The sequence below is a fragment of the Acomys minous genome (genome assembly GCF_964271855.1).
Source record: "Acomys minous genome assembly, chromosome: 2".
NCBI classification, from domain to species: Eukaryota; Metazoa; Chordata; class Mammalia; order Rodentia; family Muridae; genus Acomys; species Acomys minous.
Window position 1 is genome coordinate 47,730,515 of NC_140484.1, and position 23,958 is coordinate 47,754,472.

General features: G+C 48.9%; 2 protein-coding genes across 13 annotated transcripts in view; one reads left to right on the plus strand and one right to left on the minus strand.

Moving 5' to 3' along the window:
* DDB1 (damage specific DNA binding protein 1) overlaps nt 1-9,925 on the minus strand; it is a 26,158-nt gene extending 16,233 nt beyond the window's left edge. The window contains exons 1-11 of one of the 4 annotated variants that reach the window (XM_084772041.1): nt 9,800-9,925; nt 9,028-9,118; nt 7,811-7,959; nt 6,940-7,056; nt 6,426-6,662; nt 5,076-5,111; nt 4,074-4,188; nt 3,101-3,198; nt 2,083-2,241; nt 1,226-1,309; nt 386-502 (exon numbers count right to left, since the gene is read on the minus strand). In XM_084772041.1, the coding sequence (XP_084628167.1) occupies nt 386-502; nt 1,226-1,309; nt 2,083-2,241; nt 3,101-3,198; nt 4,074-4,188; nt 5,076-5,111; nt 6,426-6,662; nt 6,940-7,056; nt 7,811-7,959; nt 9,028-9,088 (1,173 nt within the window). In that variant the 5' untranslated portion in view covers nt 9,089-9,118; nt 9,800-9,925. Of the gene's footprint in view, nt 1-385; nt 503-1,225; nt 1,310-2,082; nt 2,242-3,100; nt 3,199-4,073; nt 4,189-5,075; nt 5,112-6,425; nt 6,663-6,939; nt 7,057-7,810; nt 7,960-9,027; nt 9,248-9,799 lie in introns of those variants that run through there. The other 3 variants (XM_084772042.1, XM_084772043.1, XM_084772044.1) reach the window with 3 other exon arrangements.
* TKFC (triokinase and FMN cyclase) lies at nt 9,250-23,958 on the plus strand. Of its 9 annotated transcripts, none has more exons than XM_084772059.1 (19): nt 9,250-9,384; nt 10,727-10,840; nt 13,237-13,334; nt 14,320-14,509; nt 15,612-15,722; nt 15,816-15,997; nt 18,262-18,340; nt 18,650-18,739; nt 19,275-19,309; nt 19,385-19,469; nt 19,565-19,654; nt 20,425-20,541; nt 20,904-21,023; nt 21,185-21,322; nt 22,369-22,475; nt 22,578-22,681; nt 22,792-22,825; nt 22,956-23,045; nt 23,395-23,958. In XM_084772059.1, the coding sequence occupies exons 5-19, from the start codon at nt 15,629-15,631 to the stop codon at nt 23,554-23,556; spliced, it is 1,527 nt and encodes a 508-aa protein (XP_084628185.1). In that variant the 5' UTR covers nt 9,250-9,384; nt 10,727-10,840; nt 13,237-13,334; nt 14,320-14,509; nt 15,612-15,628; the 3' UTR covers nt 23,557-23,958. The 9 variants fall into 9 exon arrangements, with proteins under 9 accessions (XP_084628185.1, XP_084628180.1, XP_084628187.1 ...); XM_084772061.1 differs by lacking the exon at nt 9,250-9,384 and adding an exon at nt 9,409-9,618; XM_084772058.1 differs by lacking the exon at nt 9,250-9,384 and adding an exon at nt 9,409-9,605.

A 23,958-nucleotide genomic window follows, 5' to 3' on the forward strand; every position in this document is an offset into this window, starting at 1 on the left:
TATCAAGCAGATAAGAAACCCTAGTCCAAAAAAAACCAAAAACAAAACAAAAACCTTCCTATCACTCTTCCTAGCAAGTTTGCTTAGATGCTGGAACCTGATTTACTAGAAAGAGTTGGAATCAGACAAACCTTGCTAATTACAAGGTGACTTCTGGCAAATTACTCCATCTTTCTCAGTCCTAAGTTTCCCCACTTCTGGGATGACCAAGAACAAGACGCTCATAAAATTACAGAAAACGAACATAGTGCCTGGCACACCCAGATAGGCACACAATTATCAGGATTAGTAAACAAAGTCATAAGATGCATACTGCTCATTCCAGATAAGCAAGCAAAGACAGCTGAATAGGCACCAAGCATCTGTTCCCAGGACTCCCCCTTACCTGACCCTGTCCCTGCCTCTCCAGGTCCACCACACACATATCCACAATGGGTCCTAAATTGGTAAAGGTTTCCATGGCTACTACATAAGAGCCTTGTTCATTGCTGTCGACGTTGAGCTAAGAGGAAAGAATAGTATTAGTCCCAGAACATCCCTGATAGATCCACATTATCCATAAGAATCTCTCCATCTTGCTAGATCTGTTCTTTATAGTCCAAAAGATACTTCTAGGATGGGACTGCTGCCAACAGAACTTTCTCCACAAGCCGAGCAGCAATTTTTTTTTTTGGTTTTTCAATTTTATTTATTTGTTTGTTTGTTTGTTTTACTATGTTTAGCCTTGGCTGTCCTAGACTCACTGTGTATGCCAGGCTGGCCTTGAACTTACAGCGATCCACCTGCCTCTGTCTCCTGAGTGCTGGGATTATAGGCGTGCACCACCACACACAGCCCAAGCAGCAAATTTGAACTGCATGGCGTCCCATGCACAGAGATTAGAGAAATAGTCTATTTTTAAAAATTAAAATGTTTAGGCTAGGTGTGTTGGTGCATGCCTTTAATCCCAGCCCTCAGGAGGCAGAGGCAGGGAATCTCTGAGTTCGAGGCCAGCCTGGTCTACAGAGTGAGTTCTAGAGCAGCCAGGACTTCCTAGAGAAACCCTGTCTCAAAAACAACAACAAAAACCACAAACATGTAACTTAACAATTTAAATTGTTTAAAAGCACGTTCCTAAGGGGACTGTTCAAAATTTGTCTATAACAGAAAGAAACAATCTATTATGTTAGACCATTACCCATGGCTTCACTGGAGGGTGAAAGCCATGAAAAGGATGTTTTCTTACCTTTACGAGCTGGGAGTCTCCTAGGCGAGACCCAACAAATACAACACCATTATCAAGATATGTTAGGCACTCTGCAATGGAGGTCTAGAAGAAAATCAGCAGATTAGAGAAATTGGAATCATCCTTTAGGGTCACTAATATTGTCCTACTCAACCAAGTGATACCTGAGAGACTACTACCCCCACAATCCACAGTTCAATAAATGATTCTTCAGATCCCCAGAATACATTACTCACATGCTTGAACTTTGTGACTGTCTACTTCTCACAGCATTCCACCCAGAAAAACCCACTGCTCATCCATTTTGTAGGTGCTAGTTACAAACAGTAACTTTAAACCCAGCACCTCTAGTCTGCACAAAACAATCAGAAACCTCTCAAAGCCACTGCTTAAGTACTAAGCTTTACAAGAGGGATGGGGGAGAGGCTGAATGAGCAAGATACAATGACACACACGTGTAACTTTTAGTAAATGTAGCTTTTTAGTCTTTATCTTTAGCTACTTTGTTTGTGAGTTCGTCCCAGGTTTTTATGTTTCAGATATACCAGCAGCATGGAAAAAATTCTCCAGTAGCTAATTCATTCAAAAACCAACTTTCTGCCAGGAGGCGTTGATGCATGCATTTAATCTCAGCACTCAGAAGGCAGATCTATGAGTTCAAGGCCAGCCTGGTCTACAGAGTGAGTACAGGGCTACACAGAGAAACCCTGTCTCAAAAAACAGACAAAAACAACTTCCACAGTAGAACTGACAACTCCTTACTAGGTGTTGTGTATCCTAATTTCCAAAGTGGAAGACCACACATCTGGGTGTCCAAGCACCTATAAGAATAAGACAGGAGCAGGGACAAGTCCTACCTCTCCAAGTAGTTCCACACGGAGATCCTTGAGTGTGACAGTGCCATCCATCTGCTCCTCCTTCTCTAAAAGCAGCATGAAGAGCCGTCCTTCCATATCTCCAAGAAGGTATCGTGAGCCATTAGGATCCACCCGATTGTGGCACACAATAGTGCTTTGCTGCCAAACAGGAGGAAGCAGCCATTACACTCAGGATCTTCCAAGGCCTTAGTATGCCTTCCAAACCCTGTTAGCCACAGCCTTATCCAAACTCAGCCATTTTATCCCCAAAGAAATTGGTCATATTATAAAACACGTAAAACAGAAAATAGGTAACCTTTATACTTTGAAGACAATTTTCCACAGAGGCTAATCAATATACCTTAAAATTTACTCATATATTCTATGGATAACAAAAACACATAGACCTGGAACAAAAGAACTGAAGGTATAGCTCAGTATTACAGCTTTCAGGTAGGATATGTGAAATGTGCTGGTTCAATATCTATCAGAGAAGGGGAAAGGAAAAAAACAAAAAACAAAAACAAAAAACACGTCCGAATGTAGAGAGTATAGTATAATAAATAGTACTGCACTACAAATGCTACCATAAATTACCTATGCTCAAAGAAGGTAAAACTAAGCTTTATGGTCTAACTCTTGTGGCTTAAATTAGTGAGACCTAAAATCTGTACGAATAATTTCAGCTTTTAGTTTTATGTGTATGGGTATTTTGCCAGATGCATGGATGTCTCTATACAACACATATGTGCAGCACCCGATGAAAACTAGAAGAGGCATCAGATCAAAACTGGAGTTATCGACTCTGTGAACTGGCATGTGCATGCTGGCAAACTTGGGTCCCCTGGAAGAATAGCCACTGAGCCATTACTCTTAGTTAGCAAGCAAGCAAATATACTCTATTTCCCAGTGACCAGTGTGACGAACATGTATAAATCTCTTCTTGATAGAGAAAAAGACCATAGGGAAGAACAAGGAAAAGATGCAAGGAAGAAAAAAATGTAAAATACTTGCTCACCTTGATGATAGGAGGGGCAATTGCTAGGTATTTGTCACCATTGTGATAGGTGATTGATTCCTGTCCAATGATGATGGCACCTCCAAAAGGCTCTGGGACTGCAGAAGAAAAACAGCACCATTAGAAGTACTTCGGATCTGCCAAGAGAGGCAGCAAAGACACCTTTAAAAAAAAAATTCTACTCTTGGTGCGTTATAGTTCAGAAGGGTAGGGAGTCCTCTCAATGCTCTTCCATATGCACTCCCACCCCTGCCCTATCTCTGCCCTACACTTCTGAACCTTTTCTAACAAAAGGCTTTTATTTGCTTCCTTGTCTCTACTCATGTTCCTTAGCTTGATTCCAGAGAGTTCCTACATCAAGGTCACCTTTAAAAAGAGTTAGGCCAGGCTGGCGGTGGTGGTGCATGCCTTTAATCCCAGCACTTGGGAGGCAGAAGTGGGCAGATCACTATGAGTTCAAGGCCAGCCTGGTCTACAAAGTAAGCCCAAGATAGCCAGGGCTACACAGAAACCCTATCTCGAAAAACCAAAGAAGGTAATAGTTTTAGAACTTTAAAAACTTTCCTATTAGGTAAGATGGACAACATGATGTAAGGGGGAAAGAGTATAAAATGAGGAGTGACAGGCTTGGATCATAGGAGAGGCTTTGCACTTATAAGCAGGCATGGGCAAGTCCCACTGGCCTGTTTCCTCATCTGTGAAAGAAGTCAGATTAGATAAGCTCCATTGGCTCCCTTCACTCTGCAAATCCATCTTCTCAATGTTTTATAGTCAATGCATGCACCCCCCACAGCAAAGTTATATTTTTGGGGGGAAGGAATTAAACAGAAAAATCTGAAAGTCAGAAACGAAAAAGCCATTTAGAAAGGAGACTAAGGAGAGGTAAAACCACACAAGCACTGAAATGAGGACAAAGATGAGGAAAGGAACCAAATCAGACATGAGGAACATAACTTCTCCCAAGCCCACCAACCTGCGATCACCATTGAAGCTTCAGCTTCGACATTCTCCTGTTTCCAAGGGCCCTTGTTGAACTCCTTCTCTCGAAGAGACACCTCATAAGTTTTCACATGCCGCCCCTGAGGATCCTTGGGTGGAAAATGTGGAATGATTAGTTAAGGTGACCCACACTGCAGGGAACCTGTAAGGGACAAGCCGCCACCACCACCACCCACGATTTGATAATCCTGTCGCACCAACTTCCCTGTCCTTATCTGTCAGGATACTGACAGTCACCTGCTGAGCCTGTAATTAATTTCTGAGTAGACTACAGGGTCTAAGGTGTTCTGTTTCTAATAATTCAAGCAACCAGCAAAGTTTAAATAGAAAACTGAACCTGCCACACTGGAACACGCAGCTGAGAAATACACCACGTATGCTCTTTACTTGCCCTCAAAGAATTTACCAAAAAACTAAAGAGGAAACGACACTGAAGCTAAATCTAAGAGATTAAAAAGAATTGCTTTAACAATTCCGCCCCCCTTTCCTTTTCTGTGTGTATATGGGGAGTGTGCACATTCAACATACACATATGTGCAAGTGCATGTGGAGGTTCAAGGCTGATGTTGGGAAACATCCTCAATTGCTCTTTCACCTTAATCACTGAGACAGGGTCTCTCAATCAAACCCAGAACATGTCTACATAGCTAGTCTTGACAGCCAGCTTGCTTCTGGGGAGCCCGTCTCTGCCTTCTAAGGTTGGGATTACAGGCAGGTCGCCACACCCACCAGTCCTTTAGGTGGGTTCTGATTTTCATGTTTACACAGCAAGCTCATTAACCACAGAGTCATCTACCCAGACCCTGTTTGACACAATTCTCAAGAGTATTGTGAAGAGGTGACCGCAGAGACAATAGAACTTATTGCTCCCTTAAAGGTAGTCAAAAATGCTTCAGTCCCGCCACTGTCAACTCCATCTTCCTCTCCTTTTTCTGAATCGTGACTCTTCCCCTCCTTTTATGGAATCATGACTCACATCAGTCTTGGGGCTGCCAAAGTCACCTTTAAGAGGCTAAAGAGCAGGGGAGAAAACGACATTCAGCCAACAGAAGATGGCTTCAATCAAGCTCAGACCAAAGTCTAAGAAATCATGGAAGGAATTTAATCACGTGTTTCAAAGCAAGAAGCACTTCTCAGCCACTGTGACAGTCCATGAAGTGCCTAGGGAACAGCTTTCATACACAAGGTGCCTAATACTCATCAAATTCATTTGGTGGCACAATAGTCACTTGCAGTTGATAAAAACTTTCCATCAATGGGTAGGATAAGACCCATCTTCACAAAAAGTTCAAGTGAAGATGAATTTGGGCCTCTGAGATACAGAGAAATGACGAGCATTCACAATTGGCAGCCCTGACCTAGGAACAGGCAGAGCCATAGCCAGCCAGCCCCATGTAGTCAACACCATTGTTTTAATGACCTGATATTTACAAAACTGAAAAAAGGAAAGAAATTCAAAGTTTTTATTTCAATCCTGATAGCTAATAAATCATTCTCAACTAGTTTCAGCTTTGTTCAATTGAATGTTAACCAGTCTCAGGACTATAGCATTTATGGTGATACCAAAAACTTAACAAAAATAACACATACATTTCTGTTACTCTGCACAGCTACATAAATGTTCTAGGCCCACATACTCTACCATTCTGTGTGGAAATGGACCCATCATTTCCTTCTGTTATTTATTCAACCACAGGCAAGTAACCTGACCACATGCAGCCTGGCCTTTTGTTAAAGGCTGAGATTTTACCAAGATGTTGGCATGTTAAGTCTGAATCTCTGTGCCCCACCCCCCACTTAACAAATCTGAACCAGAGAACAGCTGCCCAGGATCAGCTCTGCTAAAATTTTACGCACAGACTAAAATAGAAGTCAAGAGCCAGCAAGTCACCAGAAAGTGAGTGCTAGACAAAACATGAACTGCTTTTTCAAACTAAAGCACTACAGAGATACTTTTTCTTGGCTTCTGAATCACTTCTCTACAGATAAGTTTTTATAATCCTCTAGCATGCTGGTAGAGACTCAAACAAAAGATAAACTAGGTCACCCTATAAAATCCCCAAGGCCTACAACTGGAGTATAATCTCAGGATTAAAACCTGCCATAAACCTGAGAGCACTTGCCGCTCCCAAACAAATACTAGTATACCCCCAAAAAACAGAGGGCAGGGAATCAGACCCTTATTAACCGTTTTGTTCAAAATGTTTTAGAAAATAGTCAATACTTCTCCCTACTCCGTTACCAAATCCAGACAGACATTCCTTTGGCAAAAATCCCACACCCATCACTCCAAACCAGTTTCTCCCTCTCCTTTCAGATCCTGTACCTGGTAGACAAAGCAAATGGTAGGTGCTTGACAACCATACAGGAACTTGACATCAATGACATGCAGTTCCTCTAGGCGGATGTTAAAGGCCTTGAGCTCTTTATTGTCTCGGTCTAGGGGGATGACCTTGAAAAGGCCATCGTAGAGTCGAAGCCCAATCATTCGGCACTCAGGGTCAATGATGCCAATGATGCCGGTCTCTGAGGGGCGACCAATACGGTCCTGAGGGGTTAAAGACTGAAATTAGGGAACAGGCTCAATAATCAAAGAAGCAGAGGATACTGGATACAATGCTTTCCAGACCACCCAACAGACCAGGGAGCCCAATCATCAGCACATTTATTTTTCCCACTAGGTGAATTATTTACTTTCCCTTGGACTATCAAAACAATTGAAGCTATGTGGGCTTTCTCCATTTCTGATTACACAAACGATGCCCGGACAGTTAAACATTCATCACTGAATCATGACAGCCCTACCAGAAACCCTGACCGGCCTGAAGCAGCCGCCTCACCTGGACATTGCCGTGAGCTCTTGTAATGATGTCAATGCTTTCACCACTCTGCTTATACTCCAAGATGCAGGCATTGTACTTGGCAGTCAAGATGAACAGCAGGTCTTTGCTCTCCCCCTGGAATCCAACATCTTATCATCAAAAGAGGGTCTTTCAAAAACAAGAACAACCTGTTCAGCCTTTTAAACATCATTCTTTAAGAATGCTAAGCTTTTAAGAACTTTTCAAATTCTCTCCCTACAGAGAAAATACTCAGCGAGCCAGACGTACTGAGCTCACACATACCCTGAGGGGATGTACAAAGGCCAGGACTGAGGCTGGTAAACAACTAGCCCTTGTTATCAGGTTCTCTGTCTCTCTGCTCTACAATCAAGGTCCTCTTAAATTCATCTCGCTCTATTCAAGTTCTGAAAGAAGGCAATTTTTCCCTTACCTAAGTATGTGGAGAGGAAAAAAAAAAGTCTGTAATAGTTAACAATGAAAGAGATCTGTAAAATAATGTTTTTGAAGCAATGTGGGAATTATTTAATTGTAATGGTGAAACTGTTACGATAACAGGATATGCCTGGTATTCTCCAAGCTCTGTGCAAATAAATCATTTCATCTTCATAGTAATCCTGGGAAGTGGACGCTGCTACTTCCATTTGCAAATGGGGAAATCAAGGCCCTTTAAGTGAGAACGAATAAGGGATGAAGCTACAGCCTACCCTCTGCGTAACATTCAAGCTCCTTCAAGTTCTCTCCCTAGTAACTTCCCTCACAGGAAACTTGTAAAAAGGCTGCCATCCCCAAAGAAGAGTTTCTCTCCCCAGCCCATATAAAACACACAATCAGGGTCCTTTCCTTGCCCGTCCCAACTAGGAACACTTACCTTGGGCCTGAAAAGCTCCATGACTGCAATTTTGCCATACATTCCCACCTCTTTGACGGGTCGAAGACCCTCCGCAGTGACCACATAGATCTCTAGTCTTGTGTTTTTAGCAATCAACAGGTTTAGATCTTCCGCTGAAGTAAAGTGGCCTGAAAGAAGAGGACCTCTGACTTTTGAAGCTGGAGAATGGGCCTTTCAGTTACCTATAAATAAGGCTACCTAAGTGCCTTCCCTAACCAAAAATCAGATTAAAAAAAAAAAAGTACTTCCTGTAGACCGGGCAATAGCCTGTCCTTCAACAAACTATGACCACAAAAACTCTTCTGATGGCTTCTTTTCTAAATTGCAACAGCAGACTGTAATTGAAGCTAATGAAGAAAGTGTGTTTCCCTAAGTTCCTACCCAAAGCTTCTAGAACTTTACCAGAAATATAAAGTGCAGTTAAACACACACACACAAGCTTCCCAGAGCTTTCTGTGTTGTCTACACACACCCCTTTGCCTCCTGAGCAATCTAACCAATACCACACAGCCCTCGGGCAGCTCTCTGAACAAGAAAACTTTTGTTCTGAAATTGTGATTAGCATTTGCATAAATACACGAGCTTAAGGGCTGAACATTTAGCTGAAATTTTGACTTCACGATGAATGCTCGGTGTAAACAGCCATGCACACAAACAAGGCAAAGCCCGCACCCCGACTGGCCAACCAGCCGTTGTTCGCCAGCAGCGCCCTCCGAGTAAACAACAGCCCCAGGCAAAAGGGTGGGTCTGGAGAGGGCCTTTCACCCTCTTGAGGCCCGTGCGGACATTGCTCAAATTCCTCCACCACCTGGACACCCACCGGAAAAATTCTGACCCCCCGAGTCCCCATCATCACCCCTCCTCTCCCCCTGAGCACATGCGGCCAATTTCGAGACCCAATCAACCATGCAATTATAACTCATATTTCGCCCTCTGTCCCTCCCGGGCCCGGGCCAGTCCTCAAGGCCGAGTAACCGTATGAGCAAACGGGACCCTCAAGAGCAGCGTCCGCTGCCCAAAAGGCGCGAGATGGAACAGCTCCTTGAAAGGCCGCGAGCTAAGGGGGACGTTCCGAGGCTGCCAGCGCCTTCCATTCCTGGAGCTCAAGTTTTTTCCGCCTGCCGCCCCGGGGGCCGCCGGCCTCCCTAGGCCTGGGTTCCCTCCCTCGCCGGGGTCTCCGGCCGGGGCAGCCTCACCGGTCACACAGCCGTTCACTGCGGTAGGCTTCTGCGCCGTTACGACGTAGTTGTACGACATATTGAGGTCTTGGGCCGGGCCGTGGGGAGCCTAGAGCGACGAGAGAGAGCTTGGCACGAGCGAAGAGACAGGGAACCCCGACCCTCACGCAGCCAACTCCGTGTTGCTGCCTCCGCCCCTGAGACACGTTGCAGGCCAGAGAGGCCAGGCGCGAAGGATCACGGGACAGCCTCACCTGGCCTCTTGGAGGACTTACGGAGCCCGAGGCGGCCAACCAAGCGAGGCCCCGCCCCCCGAGGCCCCGCCCTGTCCTTACCGCCAACCGCTGCAGTACCCGGATGAGAGCGAGAGTTCGGGTATGCAGACGGGGAGGGCCTCTACTTGTTGTCTGGATCGGTAGTTCAACAACAGCTACACCCTCAGAGACCTCCTCCTGGCTCTCCCTAGCCCCGATCCACGCCCCTTTCCTTCCTCAGACTCTGCCTCCTTCCCTCCCCCATAGCTGCAGGAAACCTCAGAGCTGTTTTCCCCATTTTTGGAACCGGAAGGGCTGCGAAGGACCAGAAAGGGGAGAGAGGTGACAACCATCCGTGCGCATCCCAGACTAGAATCTTCCTTTCCTTTGCTTAAAATTTCCAGCTCTTCCAGATCCATCGAGCGCCCTCAACTTACCTTAGAACAGCCATCCCCCCTCCTCACGCCTCACCTGGGGGGAGGGGGGGCCTGAATGCTCACCTCTTTTAATTTCTTCAGAAACCAAAGGGCTCTCACCTAAATCACTTGCCAGCACTATTAGTGCCCCTGCTGCGATACAAATCCTGAACGCAACACAACCGCTGAAATTTCGCAGCAAGGGCCTTGAACACACACCCAGGTGGGCCTGTGCTGTCAGCCGCGCAGTTCCACGCCCCAGGCTGTATTGTATCAGACGGCTTCCACGCCCCCTCCCCCGCAAGGAAGCAAGGAGCCGCAGAAGCTAAGGCTTCAAGCATCTGCCGAATGCCAGAGAAGGCTAACTCCCTATTTTACAGATGAGGCCGAGGCCTAAGGGGATCAGTTTAACCTAATGTCTTCCCTAGTGAGACAGCGATGGGTGGGGCTCGGTCTAGGCCAAACAGCGCTGCTGAGCCAGGTGGAACTGGAGAGATTTATACCTCAGATTGTCCCAGCAGCTGGGCCTCTGCCTGACTTGGGAGAACTGGGTGAAGAGTAAGAAGGGGCATTAGGCTTTGTAGCAAGACTAGACGTGGGGCTCAAGTCCCGACTCTTAATAGTATGATCTCGGACAACGAGTTAGAGTTTTCAGTCTTTATTCCAAAAGTGAAATGGGGGAATCCCAGCGTTGGCTCGCTCCTAGTGTGGCCAACCAGCAAAGTGAAGATCTGTGTACATTTTCTCCATTAATGATACCCACTAGGATAGGAAGAACTTACTCTGTAGGTAACCTTGCACCTTGATTAGGATGTGGGTCATGCAGAGAGGCAACCCTGGGCCCAAATGAACTGACTTGTAGTCTGGCCAAGTGTGAGTGTGAACCTTGGTCTGCCCCACGCCGCTATCCATCCCTACCCCACGTACTAGAGTTTGGACTTGGATCAAAGTCTGAGGCAGCTCCCTAATTTGTAAGGCACCGGAGGCATGCTTCTATCAGTTGGCTGCCTGTGTCTTGCACAGCTCAAGTCCTTACCACTCCTACAGGCGCTGCCAAGGCTGCCTCTACCTCAGACCAGGTAACATCCAGCACCGTCCACGTTGCGGCAGCTCAGAACTGAAGTGTGAGCTCTCAGCTTGTGTCCGAGCTTCCCCACCATGGTGAGTCTGCGGGGCCACCCTAGAGGGAGGACCGTGGGGATTCCCCACTCTGAGCACCCAGGATCTCTCTATTCCCCAGCTGAGATGCTGCTGCCTCCTGGGTTTCAGAAGACACCTTGTTTCTCCGGCCTTGATCCGTGTTCCTTTGCTTGTGGGCCCAAGCACTAGGCCAAGCCAGGCCTGCGGTTGACGCGAGGCACTCTGAAACCCCTATGGCTAGGCTCTCAGTCATGCTTTTAGATCAGAAAAACACGTTAGTTGCCTGTGTAATAAGTCACTTCGCTCGTCTAGGAGGGAGCCAGGAAGAATGAGCTGGTCCTCATTCCTCAGGCGTGTGTGGGCTGCTCCCGGAGCAGAAGCCTGCAGTATGGGAGGCTCAGTGTCCCCAGGCTTTGCTTTAGAACTGATCGTGAACAGATATGGACTCAGACTTCGGCCTAAGCCCCACCACTGTTTTCCTACGGTGCAGGAGGGCTTGACTTCTTTGAGCCTCTCCTCTCCCCCACCGAGTCTGCAATATGCTGCCACGTGTTGCTCAGACTAGGATCCTAGTGGCTTCACATGGTGGCTCCCTTCTCTTGCTTTTCTTTCCCCTTGGGTTACTGGGAAACAGGAATGGCTCTGGTGTGTGAAAACCCCCCCCCCCCACACACACACACACTGTACCTTTCTTAAAGTAAGACCTCTGGCACCCTATATCTGTTTCTGCCACTCGGGGAAAACAACATGTGTTGGGAGAAACCAGGCAGGTCTCTGCGCTGGCTGGCTGGCTGTGTGACTTTGAACAGTCATTTGCTGTGCTTCCGTTTTTTCCTTTGTGCATATCTTACCTCCAAAACATTATTGGGAAAATTAAATTAGTCATGTTCATAAGCTCACAGAAACAGCTCTGGTTCTTGGTACTTAAGAAATGCAGCTCATCTGCCAGGTGGTGGTGGTTCACGCCTTTAATCCCAGCACTTGGGAGGCAGAGGCAGGTGGATCGCTGTGAGTTTGAGGCCAGCCTGGTCTACAAAGTGAGTCCAGGACAGCCAGGGCTACACAGAGAAACCATGTCTCGTCTGGAAAAATCAAAAAAGAAAAGAGATGGAGCTCATCTTACTGGGCTTGCTGCCTATTGTCTAGGGCTACTCCCTTCATCCTTTAGCAGGTTTTATGGCCTTAGCCTTTGTTAAATGAAGGAAGCTCTGACCGGGAGACATCTGCGCAGCATTTTGCATAAAGGTCCCTGCTGAGTAATGGCAGGCTCAGAAATGAGACAGGAAGTGCTTTGCCGGGACTTGGGTCAGCTGCGGACCACTAGGTGGCGCCAGCAGTCTCCTCCGGATCCACTTTGAGGTTCCCTCTTCCTGCCTCCTGAGGACAAAGGCAGGGCTGCATCCCAGCCCACTAGAGTTGTTTAGCTAGCTCCAGCTTTTTCAGAGCCTGTTCACATGAAAGACTGGAGCTCATTTTTAGTGAGCTTCTTCCCTAACACTGGTACAAGCCATCCTTTAGTAAATCACTGTTTCCTAGAGGAAGCTGAGCCCAGAGTAGATGTTTTCTTCTGTGAGTTCTCTCTCATAGCTAATGACAGACAGGAGTGGTATTTGGTACCAGGTCCAACTGACTAAAGAGCCTGAGCCCACAATTGCTCTGGTCCCACTTAGCTCCCCTCTGCACACCTTGTAAAGACTCAGCTGAACACAGAGCTTCGGAGTTCTTGGGCCAGCCTTTGCACTACCGCCTCCCGCCCGGGTCCGTAGCTCACAGTGCAACTGCCCTGGCAAGAATGAAGACATTCTAAAGAGACATTCGCTCCCCAGCCTGTCTGCTGTCAACCTCTTCAAACAGTGTGCCTCCCCCTCCCAAGAAATTGCAATTTCCCCAGGGTCTCATGCTGGGGGAAGGTAAAGCCCAGAAGGTCTGGTGCTAGCCAGGAGAAACGTCCAGAGGAGATTTCACACGGTTCTGAGAATGTTTCAGACCGCCTTACCAGAAAAACTAGAGCAGAGAGTGATGGGGTCAGCATCGGGCAGAGCCACACTTGACCAGGACTGATTAGGCTTTTTTTTTGGTTTTTCAAGACAGGGTTTCTCTGTGTAGCCTTGGCTGTCCTAGACTCACTTTGTAGACCAGGCTGGCCTCGAACTCACAGCGATCCACCTGCCTCTCTGATTAGGCTTTTGTGTGTATGTATGTAGCTGGCTTGGTTTCAGTTTTTCTGTGTCAGTTTGGGATACATGGGTCTCTTGTAACTCAGCCTGGCCTCAAACTTTTATGTGTAGCCGATCCTAGCCTTCAATTCCCAACCCTCCAGCCTCTGCCTCCAAGTGCTGGGATTAGAGACCTGTGCCACCACACCCAGCCACACCTGCTAGACAGTATGTACCTCTTGCTCTGTATTTAAACTTAAGCTTCCTGTCAGTGCCCTGAAGATGGACTCACACACAGCGGAGTGTCCCAGGACTTCTTTATTTGCTCCTCTTCCCAATGAGGACACATTGATAAACTGGTAAATAATAAATGCATTGATAAGTTAATAGTAGATTATAACTCAATAGACATAAATTATGATAAAACCTAAGCTATAAGTAGATAGAGAGATGAAAGTCCTTTCTCTGCTTTTTACTGTTGCTTCTTTAATTGGCCTGTTGAGCATGCGTAGCTGAGTCTAGTTAGTGAGGCTGGCAGAGCTGAGGCTTTGGCCCCTGTGGCTTGTGAGGCCCCGCCTACCTCTTCCTCCAGCCCTGTTGCTTGGGTCGCTGATGCTTCTGGAGCTACTATTCCATCGCACACCTCCATATCTTGGCTGTACTCCTTTCTGCCCAGAATACCCCCCACTTCCCAGTGGCCTACATGTCTCCTACTTCCCAGGTCCCTTCGAGACACTGAAGTCCTGTCCTTCTGTGCTACCATACACGTGTGTGTGTCCGTCTCACATAACATGTAAAAATGATATCTGTGTTCCCATGAAGGACAGGCATAGCATTCTACTCTCTGTGAGCATGCAGGGTATAGCACAGGGCCCTGCCACGCTGCATGAGAGGTCCACCTGGAGGACATGAAGCCCAGTCGTAGCATCACCTTGTGGGTGTGGGGCCTGCTCAGAATCTCCCCCATTACAGGAGCCTCAGCCTGAAACTTACTTCCTCCTTTAACAGAAACAGGCAGGGCCCCCTATTTCATTTTTCTCTAGTGAAAACACCAGCCCCCCTATTTGCTTTACATCAAAGGTGTTTTTCAGGATACATAGAAACCATGGTACAAAAGGCTTATAAGTTAAGCACTGAATAAAAAGTTAAAGGTTGAAAAGTCACAGGCACATCCATCTGGTAATGACACATTGTGGCCTTAGAATTCCTAGGTGGCTTCTATAATTCCTTCTCCCTGGCATGAGATTCCTGGGGAAATTTGGCACACTGATGTTGCTGGGCAGTATGGGGGGGGGCCCTGCTGACCACCCTCTGAACCTCTTCTTTCTTGCTTTTACTCCACAGACCTCCAAGAAGCTGGTAAATTCTGTGGAAGGGTGTGCTGATGATGCCCTTGCCGGGTTAGTTGCCTGTAACCCTAACCTGCAGCTCCTGCAAGGACACCGTGTAGCCCTGCGTTCTGACCTTGACAGCCTCAAAGGCCGGGTGGCACTTCTGTCAGGTGGAGGCTCAGGCCATGAGCCTGCCCATGCTGGTGAGTCTCTTGTGTTGATTGTGAGGGATGCTAGCCCAAGCAAAGTAGGGGTCCTTGGAGATCCTCAATGCAAGTTACTAGACAGCCCATGATGAGGTCAGAGTTAGGGATGGGTGCAGTCTGCATCCTCCCACTCCCTCAGCTGCCCCATGGCCAGTCTCTGCACCTGGATTCTTACCGCTCTGGAAACGCAGCAGGGTCGATTGAGAAAACCTCTGATACTCTCCCAGCCTCAAGAGCTGGTGATTTCAAAAGTCTTCCTGGCCTGGTTTTCCAGTTCAGCTGACCCAGTACCTCCATGGAGCTTTTCTGACTCTGCCAGCGCAAATCAGGACCCCTCTTCTGCATTCCTGCCAAGCCTTTTCCCACACCAGAACCACCCTGGCTGGTTTCCTGTTTGACGCCAGGGATGTGAACCCTCATTAGGAGCCCCTACAGCAGGTTTCAGACTTCGTGTCATTTGCACCGTTCCTGTCTACCCTCAGTATTCTGTTTATTCGTTCAGCACATATTAGTGAGCCTACTCTATACCTCCCCCTGTGCAGAGCCCGTGTGTGAATGCTGCCTCTATAGAACTTTAATGCCCCTCTCTGGGAAGACAGATGTAATTAACAACAGTTCAGAGAACCTTAAGAGTTATAAGAGACAACAGAATAAACAACGACTCAGCGCTTAAAAGCACTTGTTCTTGTGAGAAAGAAGCCCCAAGTTCAGTTCCCAGAACCTTCATAGGAGCTCACAGTCATTTGTAACTCCAGTTTCTGGGGACCCACTGCCCTCTTCCGACTTCCACAGGCACTAGACACACACACACACACACACACACACACACACACACACACACTTACAAAACACTCAAATAAAAGAAATCTTTTTTCAAAAGCTTTATGTGAAAAAGGAAGCACAGAAAATGGTGAGAGTGGATAGAGTTCTTCAGGGTGTGAGGGCAGGGGAAGCCCCCTAAGATGATGCCGGTGCTATCGCTAACGTAGCACAAGCACACAGTAGGGCTTGCCCAAACATGGAGCTCACACCTGTGGGAAGCCCCAGGGAGAACAGGGCCTAGCTTCTACCCAGCATCTTTGCTTTTCTCCCTCTCCAGGTTTTATCGGGAAGGGAATGCTGACCGGGGTCATTGCAGGATCCGTGTTCACCTCTCCAGCTGTGGGCAGCATCCTTGCAGCCATTAGAGCGGTGGCCCAGGCAGGCACAGGTCAGGCTTGCATGTGGGAGAGAGTGCTGTGGCTGGGCACTCTGGGGGTGAGCAAGGGTGAGGCTTAATGACACGATGCTCCTGCTCCTGCAGCGGGCACCCTCCTCATTGTGAAGAACTACACTGGGGATCGGCTCAACTTCGGATTTGCCATGGAGCAGGCCAAGGCCGAGGGCATCTCTGTAGAGATGGTGGTAATTGGGGATGACAGCGCCTTCACTGTCCTGAAAAAGGCAGGCCGGCGTGGCCTGTGTGGCACGGTGCTTATCCATAAGGTTAGCCTCCGCACCCTGGAACACTGAGGCTCTGGCCATTTGTCTGCCCTAACTCACGAAGGCCGTACCATTACCTCTGCTGTTAAGCCCAGAGTGCAGGCATTCTCCACACCTGGTCAGTTCCCCTTCCTAGCATTCTTTCCAGTACAGCACAGGGCCTCCTCATATCCTGCCCTAACTACCTTCACCTTGGGTCATAAGCTGCACTCACCTCCTCACTGGGCTCCCCTGTTTGCTTCCTGTGCTCCTGCCTTGTCAGACAGTTGCTCATACTGCCCCCAGAGGTGTCTTTTTAAGATGCAGAAGGCTGAGATTGAAGAATTGTTTATTTAGTTTGGTTTTTGTTTTGTTTTTTTGAGACAGGGTTTCTCTGTGTAATAGCCCTGGCTGTCGTGGGCTCACTTTGTACACTACGCTGGCCTCGAACTCACAGAGATCTGCCTGCCTCTCTCTCCTGAGTGCTGGATTATAGGCATGAGCCACTGTGCCTGGCTGACTGGAGGGTTTTGAGTTTGAGGCTAGCTTGGACAACATAGTGGCACCTTGTGTCAAAACAACAACAACAGCAGTATATATGCCCAATTTTCATCTCACTGAGGACACCATGGGCTTTCTACAGTCAGCTCAAGCCTCTTGGCTGGGCGTGCCCATCACACTCTTTTTCTTTATTTGAGGGCTGGAGAGATGGTTCAGCAGTTAAGTGTGGGAAAGATTAAGCTTTGTCACAGGTGGAGGCAATCTTGGCGGGCTTTACCCTTGGGGCACCCCATGAATACCTTGTGACAGACTGTTTGGAGCCTTCCTGGGCTTGCAATTCAGGAAGCCGACCTGGGAACCCCACCGTGGCTATTGTTTTCCTAATTGACCCTCGAGGGGAGAAGGAGACCGCCCTTTGCATGTGACTGGGAAGGTGGGGAGGAGAGAACAACTAGTGCAGCCCAGGCGAGAGCACGGAGGGAGCAGCAACCGGGCCGGACCAGCCCGCGGGACAGAGAGACACCTAAGGACCCGTCCCGTGGAATGGATACCGGAAGGTTCACTCTTTTGTCCCTTTAACCTTTTCTCCTTCTTGTGTAAGCTAGTTGGGTTGTATAATAAAGTTTAATTGTTAAAAAAACAGAGCCAACAGTTAAGAGCACTGGCTGCTCTTGCAGAGAACCTGGATTCAATTCCCATCAATTATCTGGTAGGTCACGACTGTCTGTAACTCCCATTCCAGGGGAGGCCAGAAAAGGGTGTTGGATCCCCTGGAACTGGAATTACAGACAGTTATGAGCTGCCATGTGTGTGCTGAGAACCAAACCTGGATCTTCTCTGTGAGAATCCACTGACCTGCCTCCACCGCACTCCTGTCCCACCTCATTAACCCCTGCCTTCACTGCCCAGCATTCTTCCCTTCCTCTTACCCTCCATAAACATCAGGCCCCTCCCTCGCTTGCTGGGCTGGAGCTCATCCCTGTGGCTTTACATATGCCACATCTTTGCCCTACAAAATCCTTTCCTTGACCAGCCTTCTGTGGCATAGCTCACTTCTGGCAGTCTATAGAGGTGGATGGTGCTCTGTGTGGTACTCTGATCTCCCCCGAATCCCGAGCTGCCAAGAAGCTTCCCCATACACGTACCACCTTGCAGGCATCCTCAGTGTGTGTCTCTGCTTCTCTTCCTCAGACTCTGAGGTCCTTGAAAGCAGGACTGTGATTCAGTGATCCTCCTTCCTTTCCAGATCAGTGGATTCTTGTGAAAACTGAGTGGGAAGGTGGATGAATGAATGAAGTAAGAATAAATCAAGCTACAGGAGAGAGGTCTAAGAATTAAGGAACTGGTCAGCAATGGGCTGTGTGACATTAAACAAATAACTTTCCTTTTCTAGGCCCATTTCTCTCTTTTTAAAGTCCATTCCAGCTCCACTAGACTTGGGGGGGGGGCGGAGTGGAGAGGGAAGGGGAGGAAAAGAGCAAGAGATAGAGAGAATGAATGACAATACATACATGTTTTTCTGGGGATGGGCTTTATGCATGCTAGGCAAGCCTTCTACCATGGAGCCACCCCATCCCCAAACCGAAACTCTTGAAGACTTCAGCAGGTGTGTTATGACTAAAGAGAGGGCATTCTTCTACCTTAAATGTGATGGGCCAGAGCTAGTGTAGAAATCCTGAGATTCTCCCTCCCAACAAGAAAGTTCGTCCCAGCCTCTGTTCCGCTCCCACTGATCCAGCGGCTCCTCCATCCACCACTCACACGCACCCCTCTCTGGGTGGCTACAGGTGGCAGGTGCTCTGGCTGAGGAAGGTTTGGGGCTGGAGGAGATCACAAAGCGTGTGAGCATGATTGCCAAGGCCATGGGTAAGTGCCAGCCCCAGGGATGGGAGGATTGTGGCGGACCTGGGGACTCAGAGCAAGCTCCTAATAGCTGCACCAGGAACCTTTCCATGTTATTGCCCAAGGCCTGGGGGGAAGGTCCACTTAGAGGCCCTGGAGCCTGGCAGGCTTGGGTACCAGAGTTTAGACTCTCTTTCTCACTAAGATGGAGAGTTGGGCAGCCTGCTTAGAGAAGAGGATGCTTATGCCTAGGGCATCCATGGCACTGCTGCCATCCTGGCACCTGCTACCAATAGCAGAACCATCATCTCTTCCATGCTCCATTTTTCCTAGGTACCCTGGGGGTGAGCTTGTCTTCCTGCAGCGTCCCTGGCTCCAAACCTACCTTTGAGCTTGCAGCTGATGAAGTGGAGCTAGGCCTGGGTGAGCCTGTGGCCACCTGGCCCCTGCCATGCCTGTTCTTTGCCTTGGGTTTTGCTGCCCACCTCTAAGGTCCTGGAGTTGTGTGTCTGGTCCTTCCTGCATGTTTGATGTCCCCAAGGTGGTCTCTGGACTCAAGTGTGCACTTGAGGCACAGCCTAGATCAACTACTTTGCCATCTGTCCCCAGGCTCTGGACACATAGAGTGCCATATCCTGCTACCTCACTTTTACCTATGCCATTCCATGTTCTCCTGCTCCAATCCCAATGTATAGCCCTTTTGGTCCAAAGGATACTTTGTAACTGACATGTTCCACTTCTCCCATGTGTTGCTAACACAGTAGGCATTAGTGTCCTAGGCCTCTGTGACTTCCCAGCTAGCTCTCCTGCCTGTTTTCATTATTCTTTCCTTTTCTACCCACTGTCCACACCCGTTGTGTCTAGCCTAGTGATGAACACTTTGTGTGTCATTAATAAAAACATGACAGAAGAATCAGCGGGCCATGAGCCAAGCAGTAATGAGCACATCTCTCCACAGGGATCCACGGGGAAGCTGGTGTTCATCGGGTAAAGGTGAGTAGACTCCCTGCTCAGCCCAGCCAGCTGCAAGGCCCCCCAGATGCAGCTCACCTGTGCTTCTTCTGACAGATGGCACCTGTTGATCAGATTGTCACTCTCATGCTTGACCACATGACAAACCCCTCCAATGTATCCCATGTGCCTGTACAGTCAGGTGAGTAGCCTGTTGTCCCCAGTCTCCAAGCCCATCCTGCCCCTTTGCATAGAAGCCACCAAAAGTATCACTGAGAGTGTCACTTCTATTGACAGGCTCATCTGTGGTGCTGATAGTCAACAATCTGGGTGGCCTGTCTTTCCTGGAACTGGGCATTATAGCTGACGCTGCCATACGCTTGCTGGGTGAGCCCAACTACAAGAGGACCCTTAGCCCTTTCCTTGTTTGTTTGGTTGGTTGGTTAGTTGGTTTTGTTTTTTCCGAGACAGGGTTTCTCTGTTTAGCCTTGATTGTCCTGGACTGGCTTTGTAGATCAAGCTGGCCTCAAACTCACAGCCTCTGCCTCCCGAGTGGTGGGATTAAAGGCCTGCTGCCACAACTGCTGGGCTCTTTGTTTTTTTTTTTGAAACAAAGTCTCATTATGTAGCCCTGGCTGGCCTGAATTTACTATATACACCAGATTGGCCTTAAAGTCACAGATATCCTCCTGCCTCTGTCTCCATGACGAGTTCCCTTAGCCCTTTGAACCTGGTTCGAATCAGGGCATAAGAAAAGCAGCTGAGGTAGTGTCCTGCCGTGGCCCAGAATATCAGCTAAGCAACCACACAAGCTTGAGTTAAATTGTCAGTTTTGTCACTTACCTGCTGGGATGCTGACTCTGGAAGTAATAACAGCAATGCCTGCCTTATAGCGTGGTTATGAGGGTTAAACGAGATAAAGTATATGTAAGCCTGGTGCCTACTGAGAGCTGCTACCCATCAGTCCCTCAAGAGGGGATGCAGCCAAGGAATGTGGTAATGGCCTGCCATTGAAGGATGCTCTGAGGAAATCAGGCCATCTTCCTATCATTGAGGGCCTCAACCTTCTAGGCCCTTGTTCTGCTCTTTGGTTTCTTTTTAAGATGCTCTGGGCGGTTCCCTTCCCCCTTCACAGGCTTCTGTGCTTGGCATTACAGAGGGCCGTGGGGTGAAGGTTGCCCGTGCCCTGGTGGGTACCTTCATGTCAGCGCTAGAGATGCCTGGTGTCTCCCTTTCCTTGATGCTTGTGGATGAACCCCTGCTGAAGCTGATAGGTGAGCCTGGATCCTCGAGGCATTGCTAGGAGGAAGCGTCATCCACCCACAGGCTCTGTCGTAGAGACCACATAGGGCTGATGGTGACAGTCTGGGCTCCAGACCTGTGAAGAGGCTGCTTCTAATTTTTTGGCCTTCAGCTCTCACCCAGCTCTGGAAAGTTGGTGTTAGGGGCTTCCTCACATCTGCCTTACCCTCTCCCCAGGGCATGCCTCTACCCCCAGCACGTAGTACACACTCAGTTTATCCTTATTGGTTTGGACCTCTCTCTTGAAGACAGCTTAGGGAACCAGTCTTTAGGCCCAGGAGGGGAGTCCAGTCCCCACTTAATCCTGTCTGAAAAGTTCTGTGGCTGCCTCTAGATGCTGACACTACTGCAGCAGCCTGGCCTCACATGGCCAAGGTCTCCGTGACTGGGAGGAAGCGGATCCGGGCAGCTCCCACAGAGCCTCCAGAAGCCCCTAAAGCCACTGCAGCAGGAGGTACTGGGCGCTGATGACGGGGAGGGGCAAGCATCCATGGTGGTCAAGACTTTGGCTTGAGTGTGGTGTACAGGAACCTTGGTACTCAAACCTCCCACACTGGTTAAGGGTGGCTGAGAGACGGTCTGACTGGGCCTCTGCACACTGTCCTCCCTGTCTAGGTGTAGCATCAAAGCAGATGATGCTTGTCCTGGAGCGGATATGCAGCACCCTCACCGGACTGGAGGAGCACCTCAATGCCTTGGACAGGGCTGCTGGTGATGGGGATTGTGGCAGTACCCATAGCCGTGCTGCCAAAGGTTGGCCTCTTTGTGGTGCTCAGGGGATAATGGGGCATACTAGCTCTTAGGTTTGGACATTCCATGAAACAATTTCCAGAACATTTAGGAACTTTTGTGAAGTTGCTGCCTCCCTTCACCAAGTAAGGCCATTTGCCATACCATGGCACACCCCTCACTTTGTTTTCCCAAAAGAAAGGAGTTTCCCACACTACAAATAGGAAGAAACTCCGCTGTTCTGACATTAGCACTCTCAGTTGCCCACACCTCCAGAAAGCCTTGGTTGTCTAGCTGTTTAAGAAAGATGTATTTGCTGGGCATGGTGGCACATGCCTTTAATCCTAGCACTCAGGAGGTAGAGGCAGGCAGATCTCTGTGAGTTCAAGGCCAGCCTGTTCTACAAAGCGAGTTCAGGACAGCCAAGGCTACACAGAGAAACCCTGTCTTGGGGGAAAAAAAGAAAGAAAGAAAGATGTATTTAACTCGGCAGTGGTGGTGCATGCCTTTAATCAGGAGGCAGAGGCAGGTGGATCTCCTAGTTCAAGACTAGCCTGGTCTACAGAGTGAGTCCAGGACAGCAAAGAAAGAGAGACACAGAGAAATGCTGTCTTGAAAAACAGAGGGGAGGGGAGGAGGAAAGAGGATGCATTCAGCACCTAACTCAAGCTAAGTAGCACTCCTGTCTCCATGGTTATAAAAGTAAACAAACCCAGGCAGTGGTGACTCATAAGAATTTCCAGGCCAACCTAGGGTGATGGGAAAGAAAAGAAAAGAAACCAAGTAGACAGAAAGCATGTCCCTCAGTAAATGGGACCAATCAGAAGCCTGTAATCCCAGCACTTGGGGAGGCAGAGGCAGGCCAGTCTCTGTGAGTTCAAGGCCAGCCTGGTCTACAAAGCAAGCTCAGGACAGCAAACATTACACAGAGAAAAAAAACATTACTCAAAAAAAAAAAAAAATCAAACAAACAACAATTTAAAAAAGACCAATCAGGAAAACACTGGCAGAGACCAGGGAGAAGGAAGTGGACAGGGCCTCTGAAAGGCCACCCATCTCTCTACCTGCAGCCATCCAGGACTGGCTAAAGGAGGGCCCAGCTCTAGCCAGCCCTGCCCAGGTACTCTCCAAACTGTCTGTCCTGCTGCTGGAGAGGATGGGAGGCTCATCTGGGGCGGTGAGTAGAAGCAGGCACTGGAGGGACGGCCCGATGGGGTGGGGTGCAAGTTTGGCTGGGTGCTGGCCAGCTCCCTGTACTCAGCCTTTGGGTCCTCCCCAGCTCTATGGCCTGTTCCTGACTGCAGCTGCTCAACCTCTCAAGGCCAAGACTGACCTCCCAGCCTGGTCTGCTGCCATGGATGCCGGCCTAGAAGCCATGCAGAAGTGAGCCAGGGCCCCAGGGCTTAACAGGAAGGGTGGCTGATAGACATCAAATGCTCCCAGCCAGGCCCTGTCCTCACACCCAAAAGTAACCACCTTGCTCATTCTGTCAGGTATGGAAAGGCTGCACCAGGAGACAGGACAATGGTATGTGCTCGGTGTAGCCATCCAGGTGCCACCTGACCCCCCCCCCCCCACTCCTTTTGAGACCACAAACCCTAAAGCTACCCTCAGTGTCAGGGTTCCTTCTCAACCTCCTCTCTCTGACCTTGTCCAGCTGGATGCTCTGTGGGCAGCAGGACAGGAGCTCCAAGCCTGGAAGAGCCCGGGGGCCAATCTCCTTCCAGTTCTGACTAAAGCAGTCAAGGTGAGTGAGACTGAGCTGGACAATCAAAGAGCCACCAAGCTCCAATCTCTAGGTGACTTTAAGTTAATGTCGTTTTTTCCCACCTGCATAAAATAAGGGTGAGCACCTATCTCAAAGTGCTTATGTGGCTAGGGAGACACACTGAGGCTAGCCTAGTACCTGGGCTTAGGCTCAGCAAATATAGGCCCCTTTCCTCACTAGAAGCAGGTAAGAGGTGACCTTTCCACTGGGTGATGGTACAGAGATTGCTGGCAGGAAGGGACAAAGGGTCCAGGCTCAGATTTCAGGGCTCAGTGGGAACAGAAAGACCTAGTGTCATGTTCTGGAGCCTACTCCCACATTTCCTCAGAGTGCTGAAGCTGCAGCCGAGGCCACCAAGAACATGGAAGCTGGTGCTGGAAGAGCTAGTTACATCAGCTCTGCACGACTAGATCAGCCAGACCCTGGAGCAGTAGCAGTTGCTGCCATCTTCCGTGCCATCCTGGAGGTCTTGCAGACGCAGGGAGCATGACTGCTTTTTCCTCCTCAGCTCCTTTCCCTGTTCATTCCTTCCTCTCTTGCCTTCAGACGGTCACCTGCCCCCTCTCGCACCCCAGCCTAGCCTGTCCTCTGTGTGGGGCAGGACATCATCCACCACACCTCCAGACCCGTTCCATGAAGACAGTGTCTGGCTGGGTGGGTCACATGCCCCACCAGCACCAATTTTTCCCTCCTCAGGGAGAGTAGTCCCACAGGTTGTGTCCACCCCACTCCAACCAGCTCTGGATGTCAGTGATAAGGCTTTTCCTGAGTACAACCCAGCCTCCAACTGTGTATACCCATTGGTTTCAAGACTCCAGGCCTGTTCCTCTGGAAGGCCTCCTAAACCCAGTCAATGTGTGATAGAAAGCTAATAAAACCCACGGAAGTCATA